The following is a 27,945-nucleotide window of genomic DNA, read 5'->3' as shown; positions in this document are numbered from 1 at the left end:
ATCGGACCTCGGCATTATAAAAAAGAATAACAGTTGCAAGGTTTATTTCAATTTTGTCGTTATTTTTTTATTATTGTAACTCCTATTTATCCGTCATTCAGTGTTTTGCATTGAGCCTTAGAATCCATGTTTTGATTAAATGTTTGAACTTCCGCGGGAAAATTTCGACTTTAAGTCGTCTGCTTAAGGTTAAAAGTGTGATTCAATTTAGCTATTTTTAAGGTTGCAACTTGTGTGCATGACATAGCAACTCGTTTTCTTTGACATGCGCAGCGGGAAAATAAAGTCAAATCAAATAGAATCAGTTGAAATGTAATGTCCGCTAGTGGCGGCCGGCTGCGAAACGTCTTATAGTAGTACATTTACGATTTTTATTTATTTTGCAAAGTTTCTAAATATTTAATCGTGTTGTTCTGTTTCTATTGATATTGTGCGTTAGTGTATCGGCTGTACAGTTATTGTTTTCTACGGAGTCTATTCGAAACAGGTGATAGTGATAAGGGCTTGCCGAATGGATCGATATCGGTGACTTTGAGCGTGGACGAAAAATAATCCCATAGAAAGGGGTTGTTCTAAGATGGAAAAGTCTGCGCGACCTCGGACGGCCCTCAACGAGTGTGTGAAGGTTGTAGTCCGATGTCGACCGCTCTCGGAAAGGGAGAAAAACGAGGGTTATGAGGAGGTGAGCCACCACATGATTAGTTGTTGTTGTATTGTCGTTGTTGTGGACTGTTAGGGCTGCGCAGAGTTGCTGCGTCGATCTCGCACAGTCACTTAATCCATGTATTTTAAATCATATTTGTGCTTTCAAGCGTCATTAAATTTGTTTTTTTTTATTGTATGAGAGAGAGCAGTGCTTACGATGATAATTGTCGCAACATTATTTTTGTACAATTTATAAATTTGCGCAAATTACCTTCGGTTGCTATTTGCATTCGTCAAAAGTAGAAAATAGTAAATTCATTTCGTGAGTTTGCATTCCCTGCAGTTACCGCCTATGCGGGGCATGCGGGCATTGAGCTCCGTATCTCGTTATAATAAAGTTGCGCAATAGGACTTGCCTAGCAGTAAAGCAGGTAACCAAACAATGACAATGTAATCATTGAAATTAAAATCAAATTTTAGCTATATACATACTTACATTGAGGCAAACTTTATCACACTACCTTCACTGAAATAGTAGTTTGATTAGTCTAGAAAATAAACAAATATTCACTATGAAAATTAAAAATAAAATATAAAAAACAACTAATTTCGTTATTAACTAACACATTCATTTTTATTCTATTTTTATGATGAAACAAAAAATGAAACAAAAATTTGTTACAAAAAAATAGTTAAGTCCAGAAATAGTTTATGCTCTGAAAGCAAGTCTTGATTGGATTTGAGGGTGTTGAACTACCTCATCACTGAATCATATTCTAGTACTGCATGCATTGTGAATCATTATGATATGGCATGTAAGATAACAGATGTTGGTTTTAACAATACTTCCAAATAGGAAGAGCTTGCCTACATCTGTTTTCTTGGAATCTCTATTTTGTCTTTATTGCTAAACCTAATTTGTACACAGATTACTTTTAGGATTCTGTAATGATTTTGTAAAAATGGAACTCTAATGCTAAGGCACTGCCGTCTGCCCGTCACCAGGCCGTATGAACCAAGATGGCTAGGTAGTTGAACATTTTATGGATAATGTATTTCTGTTGTTGCTTTGACATCAAATAATAAAAAACAGGGCAACAAATGTTAGGTGATATATGTAGGGTGACAAATTAATTAGTTGCTACCCACCCAACCTCAATTTATTTTTCACCTGACCAAATTGTTCTTTTTTTAGCCTTGATATGTAGGGACTCTCCATTTCGCATTTCAACTCAGTAGTCTTTTTATGTTCTAAAAATATTATACAATAACTTTGAGTTTAAATATGAAAATTAACTGAACATAATGTCACAAAACAATAAGCTAATTCAAGCTTCACATCTAATATTCCAAATGTAAATACAAGTGCATTAAGTGCACTTGGAGAGGCCTATGTCCAGCAGTGGACTTCGATAGGCTGATGATGATGATGATGAAGTATACTAGGTTGTATAGTGTCCATTATGGTCACCAGATCTCAAGCAGGTTTGTAGTTGAACACTAAGTAGGTTTAATTACGTAAACGTGATCCTGTCGCGTCGCTAACATCAATGGCTGCACAAAGGAGGCTGTGTGTCTCGCCCTCGCCTCTCGCACGTCCACTCAGCATTCGTTAATACTAATTACCTTCATCAGTAGCCGTTTCCTCATACTAATACAGTGTCGCGTTTGTAATGAACAACGCAAGTGTTTGCATGTTTCCGAGTCTTGAATAAGATTAGATGCGACTTTATTTACATTTAGTGAACAAGCGTATAATTTACTAAGAATAAAATGCAGTTGGCGCCATGTAGATGCGCTATGATAATGACCGCCATAAGCGCGTGCGGTAATCTAATGTCTAAATTAAAATTCCTATGACTGCTGCACTGTAACTCTGTTTTTGCCAGAGTATAATTTTCTAGTTGAACTTGTTCCTTTTGCGCAGGTGTTAACGAAACATAGTCTGAACTTAGCCTTAATGATTAAAAGATATCATTGTGAACATAATCAATGAGATTCTCTGCAAAGAGCACCGCTCGCCTGCACAAGGGCCAGCAGCATTCGCGGCGGGCGCCCTGCTCGTATGTATGTGAGCGTTAATGTCCATAAGCAGTGGTTCCTTATTAGGCACAGATCATCTGGTGAGCGGCCTTCTGCCTGCGATGTCAATGCGCATTATGTATTGTATTTACTTAACCAGTTTGAGATGTTGGGAAGAATTTAGTTTGTAATAGGTCGTATAGGTTCGTCAACATAAAAGTCATCACAGTTTTTGTGACTTTACATGAATCTTTTGAACTGATATTCTTAAATTGGCTAAATGTGTCTAAAGTATAGCGAAGTTGTGATCGTTTTGTTCGATCCTTTTTAGAGCATCTCTAAAAGCGGGCAGTAGTTTTTGCTGCGGTGAAACCTAAGCAGCGGTCAGCGGTTTCTGATAGAATGCTGTAACAATACATTCCACTCGACAGTCGAAAATTTTACAGCTTTGAAATCGACCTTGAGTACACTGAGATTAATGATCAATTTGGCTAGAACTTGCGTAATAATTGGGTGCATTACGTTACGAAATCGTGTTCATTTCCATTATGATCGGCACCGCAAGGGAAAATTTAGTTCGGTCAAAACTGCTATTTGTGATCGTAGCATTTGTTATCTAAGTAACACAGTTACAATTCTACTTCTTACAGAGTAGTAAGAAGTGTATCTAACTAAGAAGTAAGAAGTATAAATGAATTTATTGCATTGCCACAGTTACGAATAAATACATATTTTGACTACTAGTAGAGGGAAGAAGAACCCATAATGGCCACCCGCATAAACCTTTAGAAAAGTCTGTCCTGGTACACTGCTTTGAAGGACAAACATTTAGTACCACAAATGCTTAGAATACGGCATTAAAATATATGGTAAAAATAATTGTCGAAATGTTTTTTTTTATAATATAAGCGATTTGAAAAGGCACCTTACTTTCGGGTGAGTGAAATATCAAGGTTATCATTATATTTTATCAGCGAAAATTAAGGAAATAGTTTTGTTCTTGGAAGGAAGTGGGTAAATTTAACCTTCATGTTGTGTGGTACTAGAGGACTTATGTATGATGTTGTGCGCCTGCTCACGTTTAGATACCCGCTCCGTAAAATAGGATTAATGGCTGTGAGTAGATTATTTCATGTTCCTTTATAATTTGCATAATAGTATCAATATACTTAATACGCCCCTGCAAGGTTTAGAAATTTTATAGAACGTGCTTGACCTGGTAAAAAAACAACATCCTTCAGAATATATACAAGGTATGGTTTTACAGATTCCGTCGAGGACTTAACAAGTATACACACTCGTCTCAGTGAACTTTAAAGAACAAAATTAAATATTTTTCGTTTATACAATTTAATCATTCGGTAGTGCAACATTTTTCGATTTGTTACAATAAGTTGAATTTCCTGTCTCCTCCCAAATCTACGAAGGTTCTTCAGTCGCTATCACTTTACACACTGTAAAATTGACGTTGAGTTTAAAATCTTTGTAGGTGAAGAAAGCCCGCCCAGAACAGAAATGGTACGAGCGCCTGTCCACCAAAACGCCGGTGACCAATAAAAAGTTTGATGCCCCCTTGCAGGTCTGAGTACTGGTGACGAGTCACTACTAACACGAAGCATATTGGATAATGACGCACTAACACGGTGTGGACGAGCACAAAGAGAGCTCATTGCTCCGCGACTACTGAGCAAAAAGTTGCAGCACAAAACGACAATCATCTAATGTAATGGTCGCAGAAATATATCACATTAAACAGTTGTCCATGATGACTCGCCACAGCGCTGGCTAGCGTCAGACATCATCTACCCAAAAGAAGGCTTCTATTTAGAGCGTATTCATACATTATAGACTCTTTGTTAACTCAGCGGTGGTGGTTTGGTATTGATGCTTGGTCATTTATTTAAATACTAGTAATCGACTGGTGTGGATCGCCATGTGGACGATTCAACACAACACATAACACTCGTAGAAAATAATTTCACTTATGTACGTATGCCAGTAATTTTGGGGAACCCACTAATGTATCCATTGCTCTCTGCTGCAAGTCGTTTTTGTATGTAGCTGCCCATTGTAGTCTACGTCTAGTGCGATGTCAATAGTGTCGATAGTGAATAATGGAAATCTTGTGAGATGCGTGAATTTGTTATGTTCACGATTTTGGTTGAGACGAACAGTCTTGAAAAAAGTGAAAATTATTGTTCGCGGCCGCGGCAGAGGGTTTAGTATAGAGCCGATGGCCAGGAGATGTCTAGTCACGCATCACTTGCTCTGCTGGCTCATCATAAAATACGACACTTTCTGTAAAAAACTTTCATCAGTATCGAGACATTCCAATGTTACAGAATTTTGTTTTTCCTCGAGTTGATCGAGCGGTACCTTTGTTTGTCACTCCTTTGTGAACACGTATAAATCCGAAGTCGTTCTATCATTTTCTTGTCTGTTAACAAAAACAGTAAAATTAAATCGTGAATGTTCGGAATTAATCAAAGGCTACAACTTTAAATTCAACAATTGCACTTCCTTGATTTGACGTGGATGTAGGGAATATCGTTATGTAAAGCTTAAACTTTTAAATATTTATCTAGGAAGATTTTGTCCAGGAATATTTAGAAGTGTAATGTAATGCTTTATATCATACTACTAACAATCATAGTGTCAAGGTGATTATATGGTGATATGCTGGAGTGGCTGGAGCCGTGTGTACCCTGAGTAACGTTGGTGTCCGCTGCGCGCAGGTGGTGAAGGTGTGGCCGGAGCGCGGCGCCGTGCAGGTGTACAACCCCAAGGGCCAGGACAAGCTGTTCACGTACGATGCCGCCTACGACTGCACCGCCGACACGCAGACCATGTACGATGAAATGGTGAGTAACCACTTTATATTGACCTTTTCACACATGTAACACATAGATTCAATCTTCACTTTCAATTGTCCTATCGTGATTTGGGTGTTGTTAGTGTCGCCTAGGTAATTAGGTTGATGACCTAAAATCCAATTAGGCTAGTATAATATACCCGTCGTAGAGCTTTATTTAATTGATCCCTATTTTTCACATATGTACATTTACCATTACCATGACTCTATCCCACGAACCTGCAAAGTTACCACCTGTAGCCCAAAACGAGTTCAGTTATGAACATGTACTGTCCGCACGAAGCTGGCGAATGTTGTGAGCTGTGATATCTATGGCTGGCGTACTCCGTGTCTTGAGGTCACTATGTTGTGACGTCTTAATGTCCCGACCTACCCGCCTGCCGGGAGGCTGTTGAGGGTCATAAAATATTTATCGAATGTAAATTTATTACTGCGAGTGTCGAGAATAGTACAGTTGTTTACCATGCCCTAATCTAATCATTCGAGATTTAATGTTTGTTTTCGTCTTGTTATGTTTGTAAGATTTCATCGTAAGTGGGTTTCTAAAAAACGTGAACTTGTGATTATAGATTGCATCTAGTTAACTATGGAAGTTAGGTCTGTTTATAGTACGACCAAAAGCAGCTGAATTAGTTTAAGGATTTACAATAAAACATCTACTGATTCTAATTTTGTTTATTTACTTATTGTTGTGTGTGATAACGGCATTAGCGGGAGACCTTACTGCCGTGGGAAATTATTATTTGACTTTACCTAAATAGGAAGGAATAACTGCATTTTCATGTAAAATCCGGAAGTGTGTCGGTCTCAGTGGAGCGTTGTATAATAATAATATCGTAAACGCATGAATACTGGGAGAAATCTGTCGCATTCCCCGCGGCCGCGCTGCGGCTGCTCCGCTAGGCACGCGCGCCGCCGCGCCGAGCCGCCGCCGAGCGACGTATTGTTGCCAAAAATATTACACCAGCTCACTTACACTACATGTTACAAAATAAAAACAGAAGGCAATGATGTTAATGCGTGGTTACCAACTCACTGGAACGAATCGATCTCGAAATGTTATGAATACACACAAAACGCTACCGAACACATCCTTTTATTACGTTCATAGAAATATTGTGTAAGAGTTATTTGTAATTTAAATAGACTGATGAGCCGCCTACGTTCTTACGAGGGGAGGTGATAATCAGTTTCGGCAAATACCAGAAGTCATAGTTTTCATCACATGGTCAATGGTGTTTAATAAAATAATCATAGTATCATTGAGTAGTTTGATACGAATGACTCCGCTGCTATTCATATAACTATATTATAATATAGTGTAATAATACAAATAGCGTGCGTCGTGCTCTCCAAATTGAGGTGTACAATGATGACACGCGACAAGCGGTCCGCGCCAAGCGACAAGCGGTCCGCGCCCGGCCTAGCGACACCGCGGCGCGTGGCACGAGGGTTTTCACCTCTTGGGGAGAGGTTTCCGAATAAAATATAAAATATCCTTATGAACCACATCGTTCTCATATGACTAATATTCATTACAAAATAAAATACTCGGCAGATTTCTCCTAATCTAAGTGTGTACCTATCAATCACAATTTATATTGTGTATTTTCGATCTTCATGACAGCAGGACTATGTTATTACGTCTGCTCTACATTTGGGTACTGCTTTTCTTTAATCTACTTGAAATTGTTATTCGCCGAGGGGTGAGTTAGTACTTCTCCGGTTACGGTTCTTATAAGGTTAGTTCTTACTTCTTAATGTAGATGAGTCACGCTAGCGGCATGTAAACAATAGGTTTGTTCTAAAAGCTTTGTGTAATTGTCATGAGGTGATCGCACGCGGAAGCCCTGCATCCTACGCGGGCTGTCCGCCGTCACTCGCGAGCCACTCTCAATGCTCGCCTCGCCGCCGCCGAAGGTCTCCTTCAATGCTATTTTTTCTTGAAAACGCCGTGATTCAACACGGACTGTGGGTGGATGTACAAGAAGTGTAACCTCGCCCTGTCAATATGGCGGTTGTGTTTTGTTAGCGATTAATAATCCATTGTATTAGCACTATAATAGGAAATAACAGATAGCATGCGTGGTCCCAAACGATGACTCCATCAAAGCTTTCGAGGGCAGCGATCGTCCTATTATGACAGCAGAAGTATTTGTTTATAACAGTTCAAACTGTCGTCACATAGTCTTTCAACTACACTGTTTTCTGGGTTTTATGATCGTTTCACAACATAACTGAAGATTGTCGATACATTGTAAATAATTTTGAGATCACGTTTTACAGATATTTCGATGCGTTGTTTTTGTTAGATATTGAAACACTAGTACTCACGTTTTGCCAATCGTTCCGCAAGTATAGGTGTTGTTAGTGATCACCTTTTGTTCGTAAAAAATATTGATTGTCGGAGCGTGCACAGACAGCTGTTACTGCAGGCTGTGCAGCGTGAGAGCAAGCAAAGCAGAAGGTTGAAACATGAATAAGTAAAATGCACCACAACATGTACCACAGGTAGTGGTTATATGAATCCCTCGTTACTTTACTACACTAGATTGTGAAAATGTTTCAGCTGCCCACCCTGAAGCTTAATTTTCATAGCAACCGAAAAATATTTCAAGACTTTTATGAACACAACCTTATAAACCCACATGTGTTTAGCTCAATTGAAACCTTTGCTTTTAATGAAATATTTGTATTTTACACAAGCTTGTATTTTTTTATTTAGTACAAATTGTACCTTCTGCGCAAGTGTATGTATCTGTGGCGCGACCAAGGCTACGCGCCGTGCTGTACGCGCGCCGAGCTCGTAAACTTGCACTTACGTCATTTGTTCATAATATCGACCTTTTTCAGAAACATTGAGCATGTATGTATTTAACAACACTATGTAAAGAATACATTATCTGAATGAAATCATGCACTCGGAGTGATAGGTACTGATATCGACAATCAAATGTAATTGATAACTGATTACTGCGGTTGCTTTCATATCAACTCTTGAGACACTTACAACCTAAAAATGTCGTTTTCAAAATTAATTGCAGGTCATAAGAAGATATAAGAAAATGTTATTTTTCATTTAAGAAGAACGGTAACCTAAATGTGCATCATAAATTCATGAAGTTAACATCTGTTTACATTGCATTTGTACAAGTATGCGCATTATTATGTCAAAAGTTACATCTGTACAATTATTTACCATGGGGAAATATGTCGCGATTCGAGCTCCGTGACATGCATTACAAGATTACAACTGAACATTGCGTACAATGGCCAGGGGAGTGTTCTGTAGGGTGGTCTCTGAAGTGCTGTGTGTGTCAGGTGCGGCCGCTGGTGGCGTCGGTACTGGACGGGTTCAACGGCTGCGTGTTCGCGTACGGGCAGACGGGCACCGGCAAGACGCACACCATGGAGGGCACGGCGGAGCACGAGGGCGTCATCCCGCGCGCCTTCCGCCACATGTGGGCGCACATCGAGAACAGCGCCTCGCCCGACGTCACGCACCTCGTGTCTTGCTCCTACATCGAGCTCTACCTCGAGGACGTGCGCGACCTGCTCGCCAAGGACTGCAAGAAGCTCACCATCAGAGGACAGGTACGACCCACGACTATTTACACTCAGATTTGCGAATTTACGCATTTTACTGAAAAGGTGTCATTTTTTCTTCTCAAAATAAATTCTTAGCAGGAAAGGTATTTAGAACGCGCTTAAAGTCTGAAATAGATTCGTAGACTCTATGTAGTTGTCCTCCCTTCTCCAGGTTAAGCAGGCCGAACCGGACCAACCAGTAATAAAATAAAGTTCTTGCATGAAGAAACTTAGATGCAGTTTTCCTTAAGATCGTTAGCAATGCATAAGTTGAGGCCTATACCACACGTACCCTTTAGTGGATGTAGCTAACGTAGTCAGCATCTTTGCTGCGAATGAAGGCTTGCAAAAGTTCACCAACTAGTCAGTGCTGCAGTTAAAGCCTGTGCTCAGGCTTATTATAGGGACCACATAAGAAAAACTACGTAGCTAATGTAGCTATGAGGGTACTACTAGGTGCTAAATAAAATAGAAAGGTTTTTAGAGTAGGCAAGCGATTTTCTTCTATTACTTAAACAAAACCGACTCTTATGGCCAAGTAAAGTATGTACAAGTCAAAATCATTATGTAACTGTTGTAAAATCACATAATTACGTTCAGTCATAAATCTCTTTGTAAACAGTGCGTTTTTGTGTCGAATGTAATGGCACTATTGTATAATGTAGTTAGCGTTACTATACAGCATAATTACATGTGTTTGTAATTATATTGTATCATGGCCTATATATCACATGTTAGCCGGTTGTGTTTAAGGTTTAAAAACATCAGGAAATCGTTACTTGGAAAAATCTTTTGGAGTGATATCGTGTGGCCAGCACATGACAACAGAAAAACAAACATCGGATGCTCCCTAGAGCTCTATTTCAGTTTTATTTAGTGCAGAAGATCCATTTTCGACGGTAAGCGAAGGCTATCAAATGTATGAAAATCAATTCTTTTTGCGGTAATTAAACAATAGCGCGTGCGATATTGTAATGCCACTGAGTAATGGCTTCATTTTGAATTGCAGAACTTTTCGTGTATCAATAGTATAGTAGGTAAGCTTTTTATATTTTTGTCCTTGTCTGAGATGTACACTATTGTACACAACATACTATACTTATGCCTTAATACACAATTTTTGTTGTTTGTCAGATCCAAGTGAGTTGTATAATAGTAAGTGCGGCACCGTGATGTAACTCGGTACTTAGCAGTCGCGTCTCGGTGCGGTCTAAACGACTATTTTACGCTAAAATTTGTCAAGAATACTGTTCTGCTCGCCACAACACGAGATACTCTAAATTCGACATTTCTGATGCTGCCTACCTGCATGGCTTCAATAGTCATGTTGGTTACGTAGCATATTTTCATGATATACCTAATGTAGTTTGTTAAATGGTTTTAGGAGTGGCATCGAACTTCTATCTATCCCAAATCTTACTGAAAGTAGATTTCTCATCATAATGAAAGTGAATATTTTTATCAATAAAACGCAGGTATTGTTATCGTTTCCGTACGCGACGTCCGCGTAGCTCGCGGGCGCGACTCCCGCGAGGGTCGCTGCGGCGCTAATTATTAATGTATCAATAACTGCATATTGGTGATCGGTAGTAGCGGTGACATCACGCGCCGCGCGTCACGAGCTCGCTTCCTTCCATTCTTCTGTTTAATTAATGAACGCCGCGATGCAGCTGGCGCCGCGCCAAAACTATTCATTTTATATCAACTATTACGTAAATAAAAGCTTCAATCCATTTGCCAAATATTCCCAAAGCCGCAGCTATCAATGACCTCATTGCATGTTATGTCAAAATTATTTTAGTTTCCGAGCAGTTTTTTCGGACGCTCATAGAACATGATTTCACGCAGGGAATGATAATTAATATGAAGCGCCTCTGTTAGGCTGTTTAGATGTGACACTATCAAATGATGTAAGCGGGTCATGACAAGTTTATGCTTTATGTGAGCTCTGCAAATCCTTGACCACGACGGGCCGGTTGATGTGCTCTCAGCTAATGGATGGCCGCCTCGGGTCAAGGAGAGACCTGGTTCTGCATTAAACGTATAGCGTTTTGTTAAATAAATCATACGTTTTATTTATTTTAGGGCAAGGCCTTTACCTAACAAGAGAAGCAAGTGTTGCGTATCAAACGTTAATAATTACAGAACGGAACATCGTTTTAAAATGAGTCAGTGTTACACATGCAACTACACAGTACCATTTAAAGTTAGTAAAATAACTTGCTATTTATACATATAGAGGTCATTTTTAATAATTGAATTGTACGAAGGCAAGAAGCTGAAAGGAGTTTGTTAAACTATAATTGTTGACGTAGTAACCAAATTGTAATGCGATGAGGGCGTCGTCGTGGACACCGGCACGTGTCGGTGTCTCCGTCCAGCAACACCTGCGGAGCGCGGGACTGCTCCCCTAACACTTACTTTACCTATTACAATATATGCAGAATTTTTTGCGTACCTACACGATGCATGAACAATGCTCATATTTAGCAATGAATCAGCGCAACAAAAACAGTTTGTCTAATTTACTAGAAGTAGTAGTAACAGAGCGGTGTATGTTGTAGTCTTGACTTCGACGTTAGCGGTAATTCACAACCTTGGTGTAAGTCTGATGCCAAAATGTCTGGTTTCTGCATCGCATTGTGCAAACGAAAAGTTTTATGTAATGCACCTCGTTTGGTAGCGGACTGTAGCCGGGGGGGGGGGGGGAGACATATTAACTTTATTTGTCAACGTCCAGTAAGGAGCACTTAAGATCAAGGTCTCTGTTTAATAAATTACACCAAGAGGTACCTACACAATTACTGCTTAACATTGGATTAACATAATGTGCAAAAAAAGTAATGCTTACTTCTTTCCAAAATAAAGTTAACAATATTTAAGGACGGCGAATTATAGAACAATTAATATTGAAAATTAATATACCTGTTGACTTCTAATTAATTACTCTACAAAGTGAGGTTTAACAAGTCAGCAGACAGTCGGCAGCTCCTAATTATACGTTGTTATAAAATAAGATAATGCTCGGTACGTTTCACTTTCTTTACGCACCGTCCACTTGTTTGCAGCTCGTTAGCGCTTATCTAGACTTTCTTACATTCTCTATTTAATACCGTACGTTTTCCTAATGCTTATTAGGATGTCCAAATCACATTGCTCTTGTGTTATGTAAATCAAACAAAGGCAGCAGTACACGTACCTGCATATTCAACCGCGTGTTAGGTTTAGACCGGAGGACATAAAGGCTAGGAATTTGTTTTACGTCCTATTGTGCTTTCTACACCATTCAATAGTAACTGGTCAGCTGGCTTGTCTTTCCCGATGACAGTCCCTATCACTACTGATCCCTCGATACAGGGCAAGCAGATACAATGTTCTCGGTATACATATAAAGGCTTTGATTAGCCTTTCTAATCGATGTGTCGCGTACAGGAGCTGAACGGGTTCTACATCCCCGAGATGACGTCGGTGGTGTGCAAGAGCGCGGCGGAGATGGTGCGCGTGATGCGCGCGGGGAACCGCAACCGCGCCGCCGGCCGCACCGACATGAACGAGCACTCGTCGCGCAGCCACGCCGTATTCCTCGTCACCGTCGAGACCGCGCACCGCAAGACCAACCGGATCCGGTCAGTACCCACTACCCAACACACACACACAAAGAGGACTCCATTTTTTTTTAATAGAGGTTATTTGATCTTCTCCTCTGACTTTCGTCATGAAGATCCCACTTTACTAGCTAAGGTTTATTCTACCGAAAATGTATGCGGCTTTTAACTCGAATCGATCCGGTGTTCATTCTGTTTGCGTCATGAAGAAAAGCTATACTTTATGTAGCATAGTATTATCTCTACCTAGATTTCGTCACACGACCAACCGTTTGGGAATTCGACCTTAGCCTAGTTCGGACCAACAAAAAAGTAATTTAGGAAATGGGAAAAGAAATAGAAAAAATTATAACCCTGTTTTGCGCACTAAGCCTGGCTATCTCGCATGTGATATTATTTGACCGTCGCATGTCTGACTTTGACCGTAGCCAGTTAAAATATATCTACGTAGTTGTTAAGCTTAACAAAAACGGACTGTCTAGACTGAAATATTGATCCGAATCGCAATTAATGCTCTGCTAACAGAGGGATGCAAACAGAGCGAAATTAGCGTAAATTGGTTTAGTCATCAGACGTGTGCTGAACGTTGACCTCTTCTTTGTTTCGTTTTGTTAATTCAGGAGAGAAAAAACTGTAGGTTTGTCGGAAACGGTCGATGAAATGAGACGCTCTCGCTCAGTGTCAAAGTGGGCTCGCGGCCAAACTGCCAGGTAAACATGTACCGGCTATATCGATCTGTAATAAAACTAGACTCACTCGTGCTCTCAATGAAGCATAAAAATGTTTTCCGGGGAATACGTTCGCTGCAGGAGTTTTGAGAAAATCTTCTTTGTGTTATTAAAATAATCTTTTAAAACACTTAAAAAGACGTTGCCTCTTACTCGGATTTGGATACTAAGCGAGTCATTTTTGATATTCAAATCGTTTTGTAAATCCCTCATTTAATTTTAGGAAATCTTCCAAAAATATTTTTGTATCTTATCACCAAATTTGTCATGTGGCTTGGATTATGTAGATACCTATACTGTAGATTTAATATGAACCTTGTATTCATCACCACGTTAATATGATTGAACACGAGTGGGCTGCGGGCAGTCGGGAACACTTGAGTGATGACGCCAGAGGACCGACTGTATTACTTGTTCAACCTTCAGTTGCTGGCCTCTGCACCGGACAGATGGACAGACAGATACGTGGCCAGATATTTCTAATATACATAAAAGTAGCCACGCGCTCCTAATAGCCCTATAGAGAGGAGACGCTGTCCAAGTGAGTTCTGTGAACTGTAGACAGACAGACATGAGTTGTTCCTGGACGGACGGATGGAGCGATGATGAAGATCTATACTTAAGGTATTATTCCTCAATGCTTTGTTAGGCTGACTGTTTAGAGCAATAAGGATGTGTTTTGGTTTAAAGGGGTATTTAGAAAAAATAGACGTGTGTCTCTCGCGAACGTTTAATTTCAACTAACTAGCTTGACAATAAGAGGACTGTAAGTTTTAATACAGTAATAGCTAGTTATTGATACAATCCTCTAGGATCGTGAGTACTTACTAACTTAAACACTGACAATGTATAGAATGTAGTGACGTGCACGACGGAATTTATATATCATGCTCATCGAATATGAAAAGTCATGGTTGTAACAAATTCGTCGGTGTCGTACCCCTATAGACTTTAATGTCATGCAACATTTTGCTGGCTCGTAAATAAAGGGAGGGTAATGCATTCGGCTTTAAAAGTTAATATATATCCCGATAGGGAGTCACGACCGACGGCCCCGGCCGCCATAGAAACTATTCCTTCAGTCGTGAAACCTAAGCCTGCGCTTGCGACGCTCCGACGCGGGTGCACGCACAAACTAAACATAAAATAACAGAAGTTTCACTTTATACAATTACTTGGCAAAACAATTAAACAAGTCTTACGCTATTATAGACTACATAATATTATTATGATGTTATGTCTCTAGCCGACATGCGTGCTGCAATATTTTATAAACAACGTTAACCAACCAACGGCAGTATTAGAATGAGTTCCTATTTCACAAGTTGTTGGTGTGAGCCTACTGACCTTGTTGGCGTGGCGCGGGTCTCAGTACGCACGCGTGCCTTACATAACGCGACAATGATGTTTCCATTTCTACGATACAAACAATGTAACAATACGAGCCTGTAGTAGTTTACTCAAGTATTCATTCAGCTTCGATACCGAGAAATTTATACAGGCCGGAATATATCATAAAGCAGTTGAATACATATTCAACGAGTTTCACATTTTCAGCTTTAATTGGAGGAATAATTCGTGTTATCCGCCTGCATTGGCCGACATCCAAGTGATTTCAGTTTTGACAAATGAAAACATTTTATTGAAAAAACAGCAGAGGAGTCGTAATATATTTTTGTGAATTCTCTTAAAACGTTTTGTTTATAATCTACCTTCGTCGTGAGTCGAAGTCAGTTTTGCCCCGCTAAAGAATTCAATGACATTAATGGCATGGACACAATGTAGGTCGATTTTATTAGATCTGGTGAATTATAAATTGTGCCGGATTCGGTCAACCGCTCGCCAGATGAGTGTACGGTGCGGGGGTGTTAGGGGGGTGCTACGTTCCGAATAATATTAATGGCTACGAGTCTGAGTCGTCAAAGACCAGAAAGATACGCGTTTTTTTAACGTTTCATTTCTCAGAAAGTCCGACATTAAGGCTCACCTTGACTAGTCGATGAAAGCGTTGTAACAATAGTGTTTCTAATGTCGAGGGGCGAGGGAAGCGCCAGATGTTGCTTGCCGTTGCAATGCTACCTTCATGGAGTTCGAGGTCCCCGCTACCATATATCGCCATAGGCTATAATGTAATTATAAGGTGTGCTTACTGTGTAGTTTTAGTGACCCGCTGAAACCTGGCTACATAGTCAAGTCATATACAGACTAGTTGTAGTTTGTTACGTAATCTTCCTGTGATTTAATACTCTTGTTGTGTGATGGTCGGAAGCTTTAGGTAGGTTTATTAACAGCTCGTGTGAAATCACTCATGGAAAATAGGAGCGTCACGCCACACACGAGTCCCTGCAATCTAAACCGTTAGTAATTGTTGCGGCTTACATGTCGCGAAGTAGAAAAGCTATCAAATACGAGCATTCGTTAGTGGCAGTAGGTGAGTGTTAGTGTTCCACATTACGTAACGGTGTCAGCGTAACCGCAGCGTGAGCGAAGCCTAATGACGCGAGCGCGGCGCTGCAGCAGCGCGGGCGCGCGCCTGTGGATTAACCCCGATAGTGTACAGTCAGTACACTACTACGAGGAGGAGCGATTTGTACCAGGCACACAGCTGGATATACAGCATCAACTTCCACTAGGAAACCTCTACAATTAATTTTCCAAGATGTCGCAGTTTGGGTACCTACACTGTTCAAGTTTTCAGATTTTCATAACTCGACACCATACGATAAGAAATGTTTTTTTTTTTTGTGATATACCCCCGTAAGTTTAAATAGCAAAGTGATATGCTAACCCCAGTTATAATTCCTATGGTTTATAGTTTCGTTTGTGGCGAATACTCTTCATATCAAAACGGGTTTTACCAGATTAAACTATAATTTAGTTTTTTCAGAGCACGCATAATATATATTGCTAATGCTAAATTGAGCTTTTGAGGTAAAGTTTCTTATAAATTAATTTGTAAGTAATAAATTATTTGATTCCTTACTGTAAACACATCTAGACTGACTAGTCCTTTCAACTTTCTACGCCACCTAGATTTGAAGCAAACAAAAGATTTTTAAATACTCAAATAGTATTGCCATTCATGCTTCTCGTGATGTCGTGCCAGGCATCCACACGCACATCCATCAAATTTCCCTCTTTTATTGCTCAATACAATCAACAGCAGTGAAATGTTTGCAAACAAACAGAATTTAATCAATTCCGGCCTATATAGTAATAGCGAATGCTGGTAGACGGTAGACGTTGTAGCGGGCCGGGCGCGCGTCGGCGGCCGGGCGGCCGTGCGTCATGTGCTGGTCGCGGCTGCGCTCCTGGTACCGCGCGCTCGTGCCTCAGCAATACCCATGAATGGAGATGTCTTGCAAATGACTCTCATAAAATGCACCGCTGAGTCACTGAACCCGTTTCCTAAAACGAACGCGATGATCTAATTTGAATTTATTGTTGTCATGTAAACCTTTGTGTGATCAAATATCATTTTGTTATTTTCGATTGCAATAGTTCTGAATTAAAACTTGGTCCGTTTAAGATAAACAATCTTATCTGCTGGAGTGGCTGCAGACTGCGGTATCGTTTCTGTATGGTTGATCATTGTTGGCGATTGTTAAGAACAATAATTCCATGAACAATATGGACATTCACGTGCACACTTCATTTCCCTAAACGTTATCGCGCCGATAAGAAATTGATTACAATTTAATAGGTGCTGCTATCGTTCGAGTGCAAAACGAATCAAACACAAAGCTTCAACACGGAGGACAACAATGCTCAAATTGTTGAAAGTATAATGTTAGATGTGTACAAACCACAATGATTTATTTCGCAAGGTTTCAATGTTGTGAGTATTTTCGAGAATGTGTGCAACAACGCAAGAACGCGGTACGAGGAAGGGCAGCAACAGCAATCCAATCTAGAAGGTTCACTCGACACGAACCAACGAAGCCCCGCACAGAATTATAATTGCAGATAGATAGAAACATGCAGTAGGTTTACCATACCGAAAGAATAGGAAGTCATTATTCTTTAAAGACAAATTTCATCGAAAACAATGCCCCTACGCATCGGTGAAATGGTTTTCTACTAGTGAGCCTTCTGGGTCGTGCGTCGCGTGGCGCGTCGTTCCGTGAAGGCGGAGGTTTTCCCGCGCGGCGCCGCTTCAGGCGCTGGCGGGCGCCGCATACAGACTACGTTGCGATTTATAACCTTGTTTTATTCGATACACTGCACATTTAGAGCGTGTGGTTTGACGTCCAATAAAATGAAATTTTCTCTAATTATCACGAATGTTTATTAAGATTTCTCTTACATCCTGCCGAGTGCCGCACGAGGACATACGAGCGCGTTGCGTGAGCTCGCGACACTTGTTATGTTATGTCTTCTGTTCGGCTGGATCTGTGTTTGTTGGTTACGTAAGCAAACAACTTGATCAAAGTTTAAGAACACACATACAAAATCCGGCCAACTCCCAAGCTCAAATAGAGCCCGGAATTGAATGGATCTATCTAAAATTAAAACATTATTACATTAAAATTGTATCATACAATATAATTAAAATAATACTTTTATGTTAATAAGATCTTAATACGGATAATACCCGCAAACCCATATAGAAATACAAGGTGAAACAACACAAGGCTACGATACCGACAAACAATAAATTTACAATAATCTGATAATGCTTGTAATCGTTACATGTTTACAGTTTTGCGATTTCTGTTCCGACGCGTGACGTCATGAATCAGCACTGTTCGGACGAAGGACGCACGTTCAATACGTAGACTTGTACATAATGCTAACATGAAAAAAGTCCAGTTCGACGCTCACTTTGGTCTATTTTTGTATTAACAATTGATGTCTGCTCAAGTATGAAGTGGACAGTAAATCTTGGTTTTATGTTCGATCTAAAGTGTGTATCATAACAAGATAACCAATTGCTTGTAATCAACTGTCATTGACGAGCAGATTAGTTATCAATTATTTATTGAATTATCCGCAGGTCACCTTCATAATATTTATGAAAATACATAATAACATAAATATGTGTAACTATTAGTATAACTTTTTATTCAACTTAAAACTTTATAAGAGTGCTTAGAATTGAAGTTGTTAACAAAATATCTATTATGTCAGTAGGTCAACATACCTAACCCGCGGTCAATATTTCAGTAGATATCATTACCAGTAGGTAGCGGTCTGTATTATTATATTGTTAACACCTTCATGTACTTCATGGAACGCAATAAATTATTGAGTATTGAGTAGATAATTGTCGTTTTGGTCGCGTCAAAAAGGCGGTCGCTAAACATACTTAATAAATAATAATAAGCATAATTTCCGCATAAAGAGTAGGTACCTCCATCCGCGCGTGGTTTTACGTTAAAGCGTTAAATATTATGTTGTTACACTACACTATTACCTCAACGGTTAACTGCCTTCTTATAACTCATAAATGCTTGTAACTGGTATCTTGCTCATATTAAAAACTAATATTTATTAGGCCGCGCTGGTGTGAAAAGTAACACCGGAACAATTTCGTCTTCGATGTCAAATGACTAATAAGTAATGTCAGTATTTGTATATTTAATTTTTTAGCCTAACTGTGCTTTGTGTAACTCAAACAGATATATTTTTTGTGTTCATAAATCATAAACCCGGCATTGAATATTCAATTATTGGTTTTGCAGGTCTCTTCCTTTCCGGGATCCATTTACATAATTATGTATGTCCGTGCAGTAACGTCGTGTTAAATCATTGCGGTCTAATGTAAATAGCAAACAAACATTGACATTTGCTTTGGTCTGTTGTACAAGTCAACATGGTGTCACTCGCAGTTTCGTCATTGGCGCAGTTCTGTGATTGTGTTGTGTTGGGTGGGCAAACATTGCGAGTTGTCCGAGGAGCACATTATGTAATGTGTGTAATGTAGTGTAAACAGACAACATGGCGCGGACGGCGCGCTACAGACCGGTCGGCGCTGTGTGGGCGACAGAGGTCACGGAGCCCCACAGTAATGTCTTATTCAAGCCCTTTGTAACAACATGCGAATCAAATGAAAAAGTATTCAATCCTGTAAATTGTGTACGAATATAACCCATGGTATAGGCACGAGCGTGACTCTGTTTGTAATTTTTATCTAATGAAGCCTCCTCGTCAATAAGAAAGCATACTATCGTCTATACACTTCATTACTTTCGTAGCTGGGATACTTATTTAAAACACAATATCACTGTTTTAATCACGTATCGTAAGTCACCAATCGATTATTTGGAAAATTCTGAAAAAATTTCCACAGTGAGCCACTCTCTAGGGCTCTACTCAAGGACTCGTTGTTTCAAGAGCCTTTCGGTTGAGAGCCTTAGTCATGTCGCTCCGTGTAAACAGTGAAACAGCACGAGAAGGCAAATTACCTGTAACACGGCAGATCCTAATCGCTACAGTTGAACTGTATCGAGGTCATTAACTGATATACACGGCTGTCATAAGTTCATAGATACTAATTATAATTGTTATGATGACGTCATCAAACACCCAGCCTAGTGATACCGAGTTATTTTACGAGTATTGTGCAAATATTGCAGCAGTTATTTCTAAACAATACCATTTACATTTTCGTAACGTACATTTACGTATAACTGAGTCTTTTTTTTATATCAAGTACTTTGGCATCTAAATTCACCGCCTGCTATTTAAGTAAGCACAATCTCGTTATCCGTAGACGGACCACCGAATGCTATGGTAACCATGGCAACCACGTGGCAACAAAACACAAACTCAACATGGTACCAATCATAAGTTACCTTTTAAGCTATACCATTATCTTGTTCGTCACTTTCTAAGAACAACTGTTTTCAATCAATAACTAGGACGTAGACAGTAGTTTTATTGAGTGACAACATGACATGCGTAGAGTAGGCTGCCGGCGTCATACTCGTGAACCTACCATCGCGATTATTTATAACTTGCCTCTTTAGGGTAGGTAGAGCTAGAACATCCTAACTTATTTAACCTTGAGTAATAATAAATGTATGGAAAACAAAGCTGTTATCATAGGTTAGTTTGATGTCCTGGTGTATAGTTTTGTTAAACCTATTACACAACTTAAATATAAAGAAATCGCTGTTCAGAGTTCATGAAAACGTTCCGGACTTGACCGATATCCGGCGGCGCCGCGCCGTACTCGTAACGTGTAAATATTTACTGAGCGCACGTAAACACGCGGGGCGGCGCGTGCGCCTCTACACACACGCCTTTTAGCAAACTTACTATAGGTACAGTACTATTTATTGTGTACAGGTAATCGACTGACTGCGTGAACTTTAAACTTGGTTTATATTCAAAAGAACAAGTTCCTTGTGGCCCACTCACCTCTGCTTTTCATGTCTTAAGGTTTTTTTTTACTTATTCGTTTAGTTGAAATGTAATTTAGTTGTGACTTGAACGTATTTGTAAAGTCGTAATAAACAGACTCATTTAGAGTGTCAACAGTTCACGCTTGGATGGTGAAGTTAATATAATTGACACCGAATCGCGGCGGTCGCGGTACGCGTGCATTACACGGTCTGTTATATGCCATATGGTCGCGTGCGCCCGCGCTGCTCGGCCGCTAAGGCTCGGCGCTAGGGGCTACTCACCGGTGGACAACTGTCCCAGCTGCTGTGTCCGCCATGCGTGCGATATGCGGCTAAATTACAGAACAATATTATACTACACTAGCCGTTGTGCGCAACTTTGTTCGCGTTCCTATGTAAATATAAGTAATGGTTCATATAATTAGATTAATAGTTTTACAGTTCACGCATCTTCTCCCCATTTTTGTAATATATTTCATCATGCTCCTATTAACGGGCTATCTAAAACTGAAAGATTTTTTAAATCGGACCAGTATTTCCTGAGACTTTTCTTCATCGGAGTTCATCAGACAACATGTTCCTTCGGATGTTTGCGTTACTTTAAATAAAAAAGGAATACTAATACTAGTATTCAGACTATAAGGATTCAGCAATCAGTTTTCACTTAGCAAGTTTCCTGCAGTATGTCAGGCACCACCAGTTTCACCCAAACACGATTGGGGTCGAGTAGAGTCGCTTTAAGCACGCTTAAAGTTCCAAGTTTTAAGACTCTGTACTATGAAATATGTTTTGTTGAGCAGTTAGTTGCAGAGGGCAATTTACTGAGATTATTTTTTTCGTATATAATTATGTAATTGAAGATCTAGGCGCCGGAACGTGAACGTGAATTATCAGTAACTGTCGCACCTTTGTGTAATTGGTTGATTGGCATGTTTGTCACTCGCCAAGTTTAGTAATACCACCACAAACAGATTAACAAGGTTCTTATCTATCGCTGAAAAACCCTTGTTCGTTGGCGGTGAGTCTCGCCTCGGAGCAGATATTGGTACAGTCGACTACACTCGACTTTACTTTTAAAATATTATTAACAGCCTGATGATGCTTGTACTGTTGTTTACACTATAAATTAGTTCGTATGCCCATAGTTTCTGGCTAGCATATAATTCTTAAAGATAATGGACTCTTGTTTTCTATATTAATACAATCTTTTGTTAAACGTTTAGACAAAGGAATAATACATGTAATTATCACGCAGTTCATTGTTCAAGTTATTTATTTAGATCCGCCAGGAAACAATCGTCTCCATTGGATCTCAGTTTAAATAGGTGTTTTTCATCCAAATATTTTGATATCTATCTAGTGTGATTGCCATCCAAATAATTTTTAGGTGTAATTACTATAATCTCATTTTTATTTCTGTTACAATTGAAAATCGCTTTTCTCATAATTGATGTACTCACAAAATATATAATGTTCTCGGTGCGTTATCTAATCAGCTCCGTGCACCGTGAAGCTGTGGCCAATGCACGGAGTTCCACAGAGCAGAGTGACTCATACAACCTCACTAATATAAGCCTGCGCTATTATTAGCAACAATATCGCACATTAGCTAATCATACCTCCCACGCGGTCTCCATATTTCCTTAAAATAAACCTTGAAGTTAAAAACGTAAATAAAAATATTCGCACGCCATATGGCAAAACCTAGACATTATTTTTGTATTTATAATATCGCTTTGATATTATCTTCCATAGCTGTATGTCTGCTACTATAGGCTAGGCTGGACCGTCATGTCACTCTTAACTAGTTTTTTTTTTTAAGAATAGCGGAACAGTCGATGGATCTCTAAATGTTGCCGTGACCTACGCCAACAAAACGATAGTCACACGATACTGGCATTCTCGTTTATTTAGTGTAGGTGTGCATTACAATTAGTCATTCTCCGCTTATTCATAACCATAAAGCTCTGGGATTGAGTAGTTGGCAGCTGGTCCGCTACGTGCATACCGAATGAATCAAGAGCTAATATAACAATCTCTGTACTCCTCCGCCGAGACAGAATCTCTCCCAAACAATGCAAGAACATACCACGTAGTGTTACATTTGTACCTACCCGTACAGACTCAGTAATTAACTTTAGGGTACTAATCATTAATAGGTACCGATACCTATTTATTGCCTAAAGTGGACCCATTTTACTTATAGTAGTAGTGCGTGCACAGACAAATAGACGTGCGAATATAAGCCGGAAGCGGCCAATAGAAACGCGGTGAATAGCCCCCGCCGCGCCGCCGCGCGTCCGACACTACAGCACGCATGCCCCGCGTTGCGACAGCCGGAGGGCGCGCGGCCCTACACAGCTGTGCACACAGACACTTAATTTCCTTACAACATGATATTGTCTACAATGAACGTATTTTTTTTTTTTAATAACTCGTCTCGGCGGATATCAAGTGGTGTCGTCGTGTAGGTCAACGCACTATAAAGAATATTATCACCATACATGTTATATTTAAAAATAAAAATGGTTTCAATACGTCATAGGCTTATTTGACCTATTATTAACTCAAGAAAAAACAAAGTGGTCGCGTTATTCGGTGTTGTGGAGCTAATGATTTGACTAATAACGACGACCGTGACAAGATCATTACAATAGTAAATGGAGCGATTCTTTATGGTATTACATAGATAATGTAATACTACGACATTATTAATGCAGGAATTTATATTGTATTCTAGTTTGGATTGTTGATAACGCAGATGTCGACAATTTCGTTGGTTTCGTGAAATCACTAACCATAAATGGCATATGGAAGAGTTCGCCTCGATAATAGGTTTATGTATTGTATAGTGTACGTTATGGGTCTGCTTTGTGTTGCACCAGCGTGGGCAAGCTGAACCTGGTGGACCTGGCGGGCAGCGAGCGGCAGCGCAAGACGGGCGCGTCGGCCGAGCGGCTGCGAGAGGCGTCGCGCATCAACCAGGCGCTCTCCTCGCTCGGCAACGTCATCTCCGCGCTCGCAGAGAACAGCCCGCACGTGCCCTACAGGTACCCACCACTATACATGCTCTCGAAAACACAAAACACGCTTTTGTAAGAGCCGATTTTCCAAGCTTAGACTATTGTTTTAGAGACTCGAAGCTGACCCGCATCCTGCAGGACTCGCTGGGCGGCAACAGCAAGACCATCATGATCGCCAACATCGGGCCCGCATCCTACAACTACGACGAGACCATCACCACGCTGCGATACGCGCACCGCGCTAAAGGTAACTGCGGTATCTAGATTTACACTGCTCCTATATGATATGATGCTTATACTCATGCACCTTGTGTTTTGATGAACAGCGATAAAGAATAAGCCAGTCCGCAATGAGGACCCAAAGGATGCCAAGCTGCGCGAGTACCAGGCCGAGATCGAGCGCCTGCGGCTGCTCATCGAGCAGCGTCGCGTCGTCGACAAGAAGCCCAAGCGGCCCGCCAAGCCGCGCCCGCAGCCCACCGACAACTGTGAGTGCTGCACGACACACACACACATACATACACCTTATTAGATGTTGCTGCGATAATAATAACTTCCGACATTCATATTGCAGCCGAGGAAGAGACAGTCAGTATAGAAAACGAGAACATACTGGCCGAGTCCACTATAGAACAGGAGAAGAACAAGACTGAGGAGCTCGAGCACCAGATCCGAGCGCTGGAGGAGCGGCTGGTGCAGGGCGGCGGCGGCAAGGACCTCATCAACAACCTCAACGAGACGCAGCTCATCCTCGAGCAGCGCAACAGCGAGATCGCCGAGCGCAAGAAGCGCGAGGTCGAGATGCAGCAGAAGATCGAGCTGGAAGAGGAGACCGCCACCATCGTCACCAACACCTTCACCACGCTGCAGCAGGAGGTCGACCACAAGACGCAGCGGTGAGTATAGCCCCCCCCCCTGCCGGTCTGGTCCACGCTGAGTGTCGCGCCAGCCTCATGTGTGTGTGTGTGTGTGCGTGTGCGCAGGTTAAAGAAGTGCTTGTCCAAGTACGCGTGCCTGCGCGAGGAGATGGTGGAGCAGCGCGAGGCGCACGACAGCGAGCGGCGCGAGCTGGAGGCGCTGCAGGCGGCGCTCATCGCGGAGCTGCGGCGGCGCCTGCTCGTGGCCGACAGCTTCGTGCCCGACGCGGGCCGGCCCGCCGTGCTGCGCGCGCGCTACAACGAGGACAGCGACGCCTGGGAGCTGCGCGACCACAGCGGCGTGGAGCCCCTGTCGGAGCGGCCGCGGCGCGGGCGCCGCCCGGGCGCCGCCGAGAACGTGCTGGCGCTGGCGCCGCTGCCGCTGCCCGCCACCACGCGCCCCTACCCGCGCCGCGCACCCCACCAGGTCAGCATCACGAATGCTCGGCTTAGTCCGACAGTTCAACATAATTACAAATTAACAATATGTAGTCCCACTGCTGGGCATAGACCTCTCCCATTATGGGGTTAGCACTGATTTAGATTAAGACGATTTCAGATTCCATTATTTGGAGTCTAGGCACGATATTTTCTTCCACCATTTGTCCGTGGTATATTAAAAGTTTTGAATATTAAGAAATAACAAATCTTTTAAAGAAAGTCAAATTTGAACTTTGCCTGCGATAAGGTCGAAGCCACACCCAGTACATTCAAATCCATGTTTAGTATCGCAAAGTCAACACTACAAAGAAATATTCGTTATAAATTTTCGCCGCGGAATGAAAAATTAGGTTAGAGTTCAGACCTTTTTTTGACGGGTGGAAATCCTCATGGACGTCCTACGCCCGGGGAGAGGCGCGGAGGTGTGTGTCGGACTCTTACCGGCTAACTACCCCGGTGTGTCTTCTAGCAGGGAGCATGTGGGACCACGGGAGTCCAGAGTGTTCCGCAGCCCCGCACTAATGCTGGCCCGGTGAGTCCGGGCCTCGCCTCGTGCACGGGGTAGTGATGTGTTTGCCTACCCCGTGCACCGCCTCAGAGGCGCGCGCCTGCGCCTCAGGTCCATGTAGTAGGGGGCGGGAGGGGACTTCTCCAAGTCCCTCGCTTCTGGGCGCTAGAAAAGTTCAGACCCAGCGTAGCATAAATTGCTTCAAGGAGTGACATTTCGAACATTTTCCTTTCACTGTTGACAGTAACAAACAGTTTCAAAAATATTTATTTTGAGATACCCAAAAATTAACTAGTCTCTTGAGCCTTTGTACTAAGGCCGCTTTCCCTCCGGAGAGTGGCCTCATGTACCGTATAAGCATGTAAGGTGTGTGGTGTTTCAGGCGAGCACGGCCAGCCCAGGCAAGAAGGAGGCGGAGCTGGCGAGCGTGGCGGTGTCGCGGGCGGGGGGGGCGCGCGCGCGGGCCTCCACCGCGCACCAGCGGCTCGGGACCGCCGGCGTGCGGTAGGTGTCGCGGGCGGGGGGGGCGCGCGCGCGGGCCTCCACCGCGCACCAGCGGCTCGGGACCGCCGGCGTGCGGTAGGTGTCGCGGGCGGGGGGGGCGCGCGCGCGGGCCTCCACCGCGCACCAGCGGCTCGGGACCGCCGGCGTGCGGTAGGTGTCGCGGGCGGGGGGGGCGCGCGCGCGGGCCTCCACCGCGCACCAGCGGCTCGGGACCGCCGGCGTGCGGTAGGTGTCGCGGGCGGGGGGGGCGCGCGCGCGGGCCTCCACCGCGCACCAGCGGCTCGGGACCGCCGGCGTGCGGTAGGTGTCGCGGGCGGGGGGGGCGCGCGCGCGGGCCTCCACCGCGCACCAGCGGCTCGGGACCGCCGGCGTGCGGTAGGTGTCGCGGGCGGGGGGGGCGCGCGCGCGGGCCTCCACGTAGGTGTCGCGGGTCCGCATGATCTCACTTATCTTAATTCCCAGTATTTGTAAAGGCAAAGAACCTTTTGTATATTTACGTACGTAATGTTAAGTCGTAGCTACAAACCGTATGAACCGAACGAGATAGAGCCGACGCTCGCTTCACGATGCGGCTCGCGTAACTTAGGTTGTTGTTTGTTTTATAAGATTTTATTTTACCATTGTTGTCTCTTTAGTTTTTGTAAATTTTTATTTTGTGCCTCGATACCGACACATGTGTTTGAGCTAGTGATATTAGATAGTTTACTATGATTATTATATAAAATTCGACCGCGTAATGTTAGTATCGGTAAATGTGAAATAGCCGGATACAACCGCGAGCCAGCCTGCCGGCAATGTGATCCAAGTAATGTATGTTCAAATGTGTTACCAAAGATGGAAACTGTCCATTCCGTACGTTTGTGACACAATGTCGACGACACGGTGTACTTGTTCCTTTATTTGTATAAATTCATTTGTGGATATGTTAATATTATTTCTAAACAGTTTCTAGTCAATGATGAATTATATTCTTGTATACAAATATTGTAAATAATAATAATAATGGTATTTTAGGTATTTAAAAAGTATCCATAATACAGAGTATGAACTAGAGTAAGTAGGATGCTACAATTAGCGCACAATACTTTTTGAATACCGATGGGAACTACTGTCATTATCATTATTGCGGAGCGATTCCCCACAGCCGGGCCCGAGCCCGGGCCCGGGGGCGCTCGCTCATGGCAACTATCTTGCTTTAAATTTTGTTAAATCAAGTTATGGATTATATGAAATAGTTGTATATTTTGGGATTGTAGTTATTTATACTGTATTCATTGTATTGGCTTTATATTTTATTTAAATTATGGATGGAGTTGATCATGTATTGTGATATATCATTTTGGTAACTGCTAGTCAGCCGTGCCGCATACACGCTTATACTCACTAATGAAATAAACATTTTAAATTTTTATTGATATTTTTTTTTTCATTCCTCTTCCTGTAATCTATTCAGAAGTGACCTGGCGCGGAAAAAACTTATAATTAAAGTATTATAAGGATAAGCGAGGTTAGAAAGATATAATAAAATTAAGGACATTTCGAACATTCTTTATAGTCCATTGAAAAGTTAAATTGTCCTTGCATAATATATCAATGGCAGCATTTTTTTTTTGTCTATGAGACGCTGAGAAACTAAAAAACGTTTAGAGTTACCACACTCGGGAAATATCAGAAGCACGAAAAAACCTACATAGATTTAGTCTCATGGACTTCATGTCGTAAAATAACCAATTATTGACCCAA

At 41.8% G+C, this 27,945-nt stretch overlaps 1 protein-coding gene across 3 annotated transcripts; it reads left to right on the top strand.

The window, feature by feature from the left end:
- Nucleotides 1-295: 295 nt before the first annotated feature.
- Nucleotides 296-27,613, top strand: LOC113502944 (kinesin-like protein Klp68D). 3 transcript variants are annotated; one of them, XM_026884705.1, is made up of 11 exons: nucleotides 298-682; nucleotides 4,157-4,246; nucleotides 5,403-5,528; nucleotides 8,861-9,133; nucleotides 12,560-12,753; nucleotides 23,695-23,859; nucleotides 23,943-24,079; nucleotides 24,159-24,320; nucleotides 24,407-24,728; nucleotides 24,816-25,176; nucleotides 26,081-26,277. In XM_026884705.1, exons 1-11 carry the CDS (start codon nucleotides 578-580, stop codon nucleotides 26,204-26,206), a joined length of 2,061 nt encoding a protein of 686 aa, XP_026740506.1. In that variant the 5' UTR covers nucleotides 298-577; the 3' UTR covers nucleotides 26,207-26,277. The 3 variants fall into 3 exon arrangements, with proteins under 3 accessions (XP_026740505.1, XP_026740507.1, XP_026740506.1); XM_026884704.1 differs by lacking the exon at nucleotides 24,816-25,176 and having other exon boundaries at nucleotides 296-682; nucleotides 26,081-27,613; XM_026884706.1 differs by lacking the exons at nucleotides 4,157-4,246; nucleotides 24,816-25,176 and having other exon boundaries at nucleotides 297-682; nucleotides 26,081-27,613.
- Nucleotides 27,614-27,945: the final 332 nt, after the last annotated feature.

The sequence above is a fragment of the Trichoplusia ni genome, chromosome 18 (genome assembly GCF_003590095.1).
Source record: "Trichoplusia ni isolate ovarian cell line Hi5 chromosome 18, tn1, whole genome shotgun sequence".
NCBI lineage: Eukaryota > Metazoa > Arthropoda > Insecta > Lepidoptera > Noctuidae > Trichoplusia > Trichoplusia ni.
The sequence above is the reverse complement of the archived record's forward strand: the minus strand, read 5'-3'. Positions and strand labels throughout refer to the sequence as shown.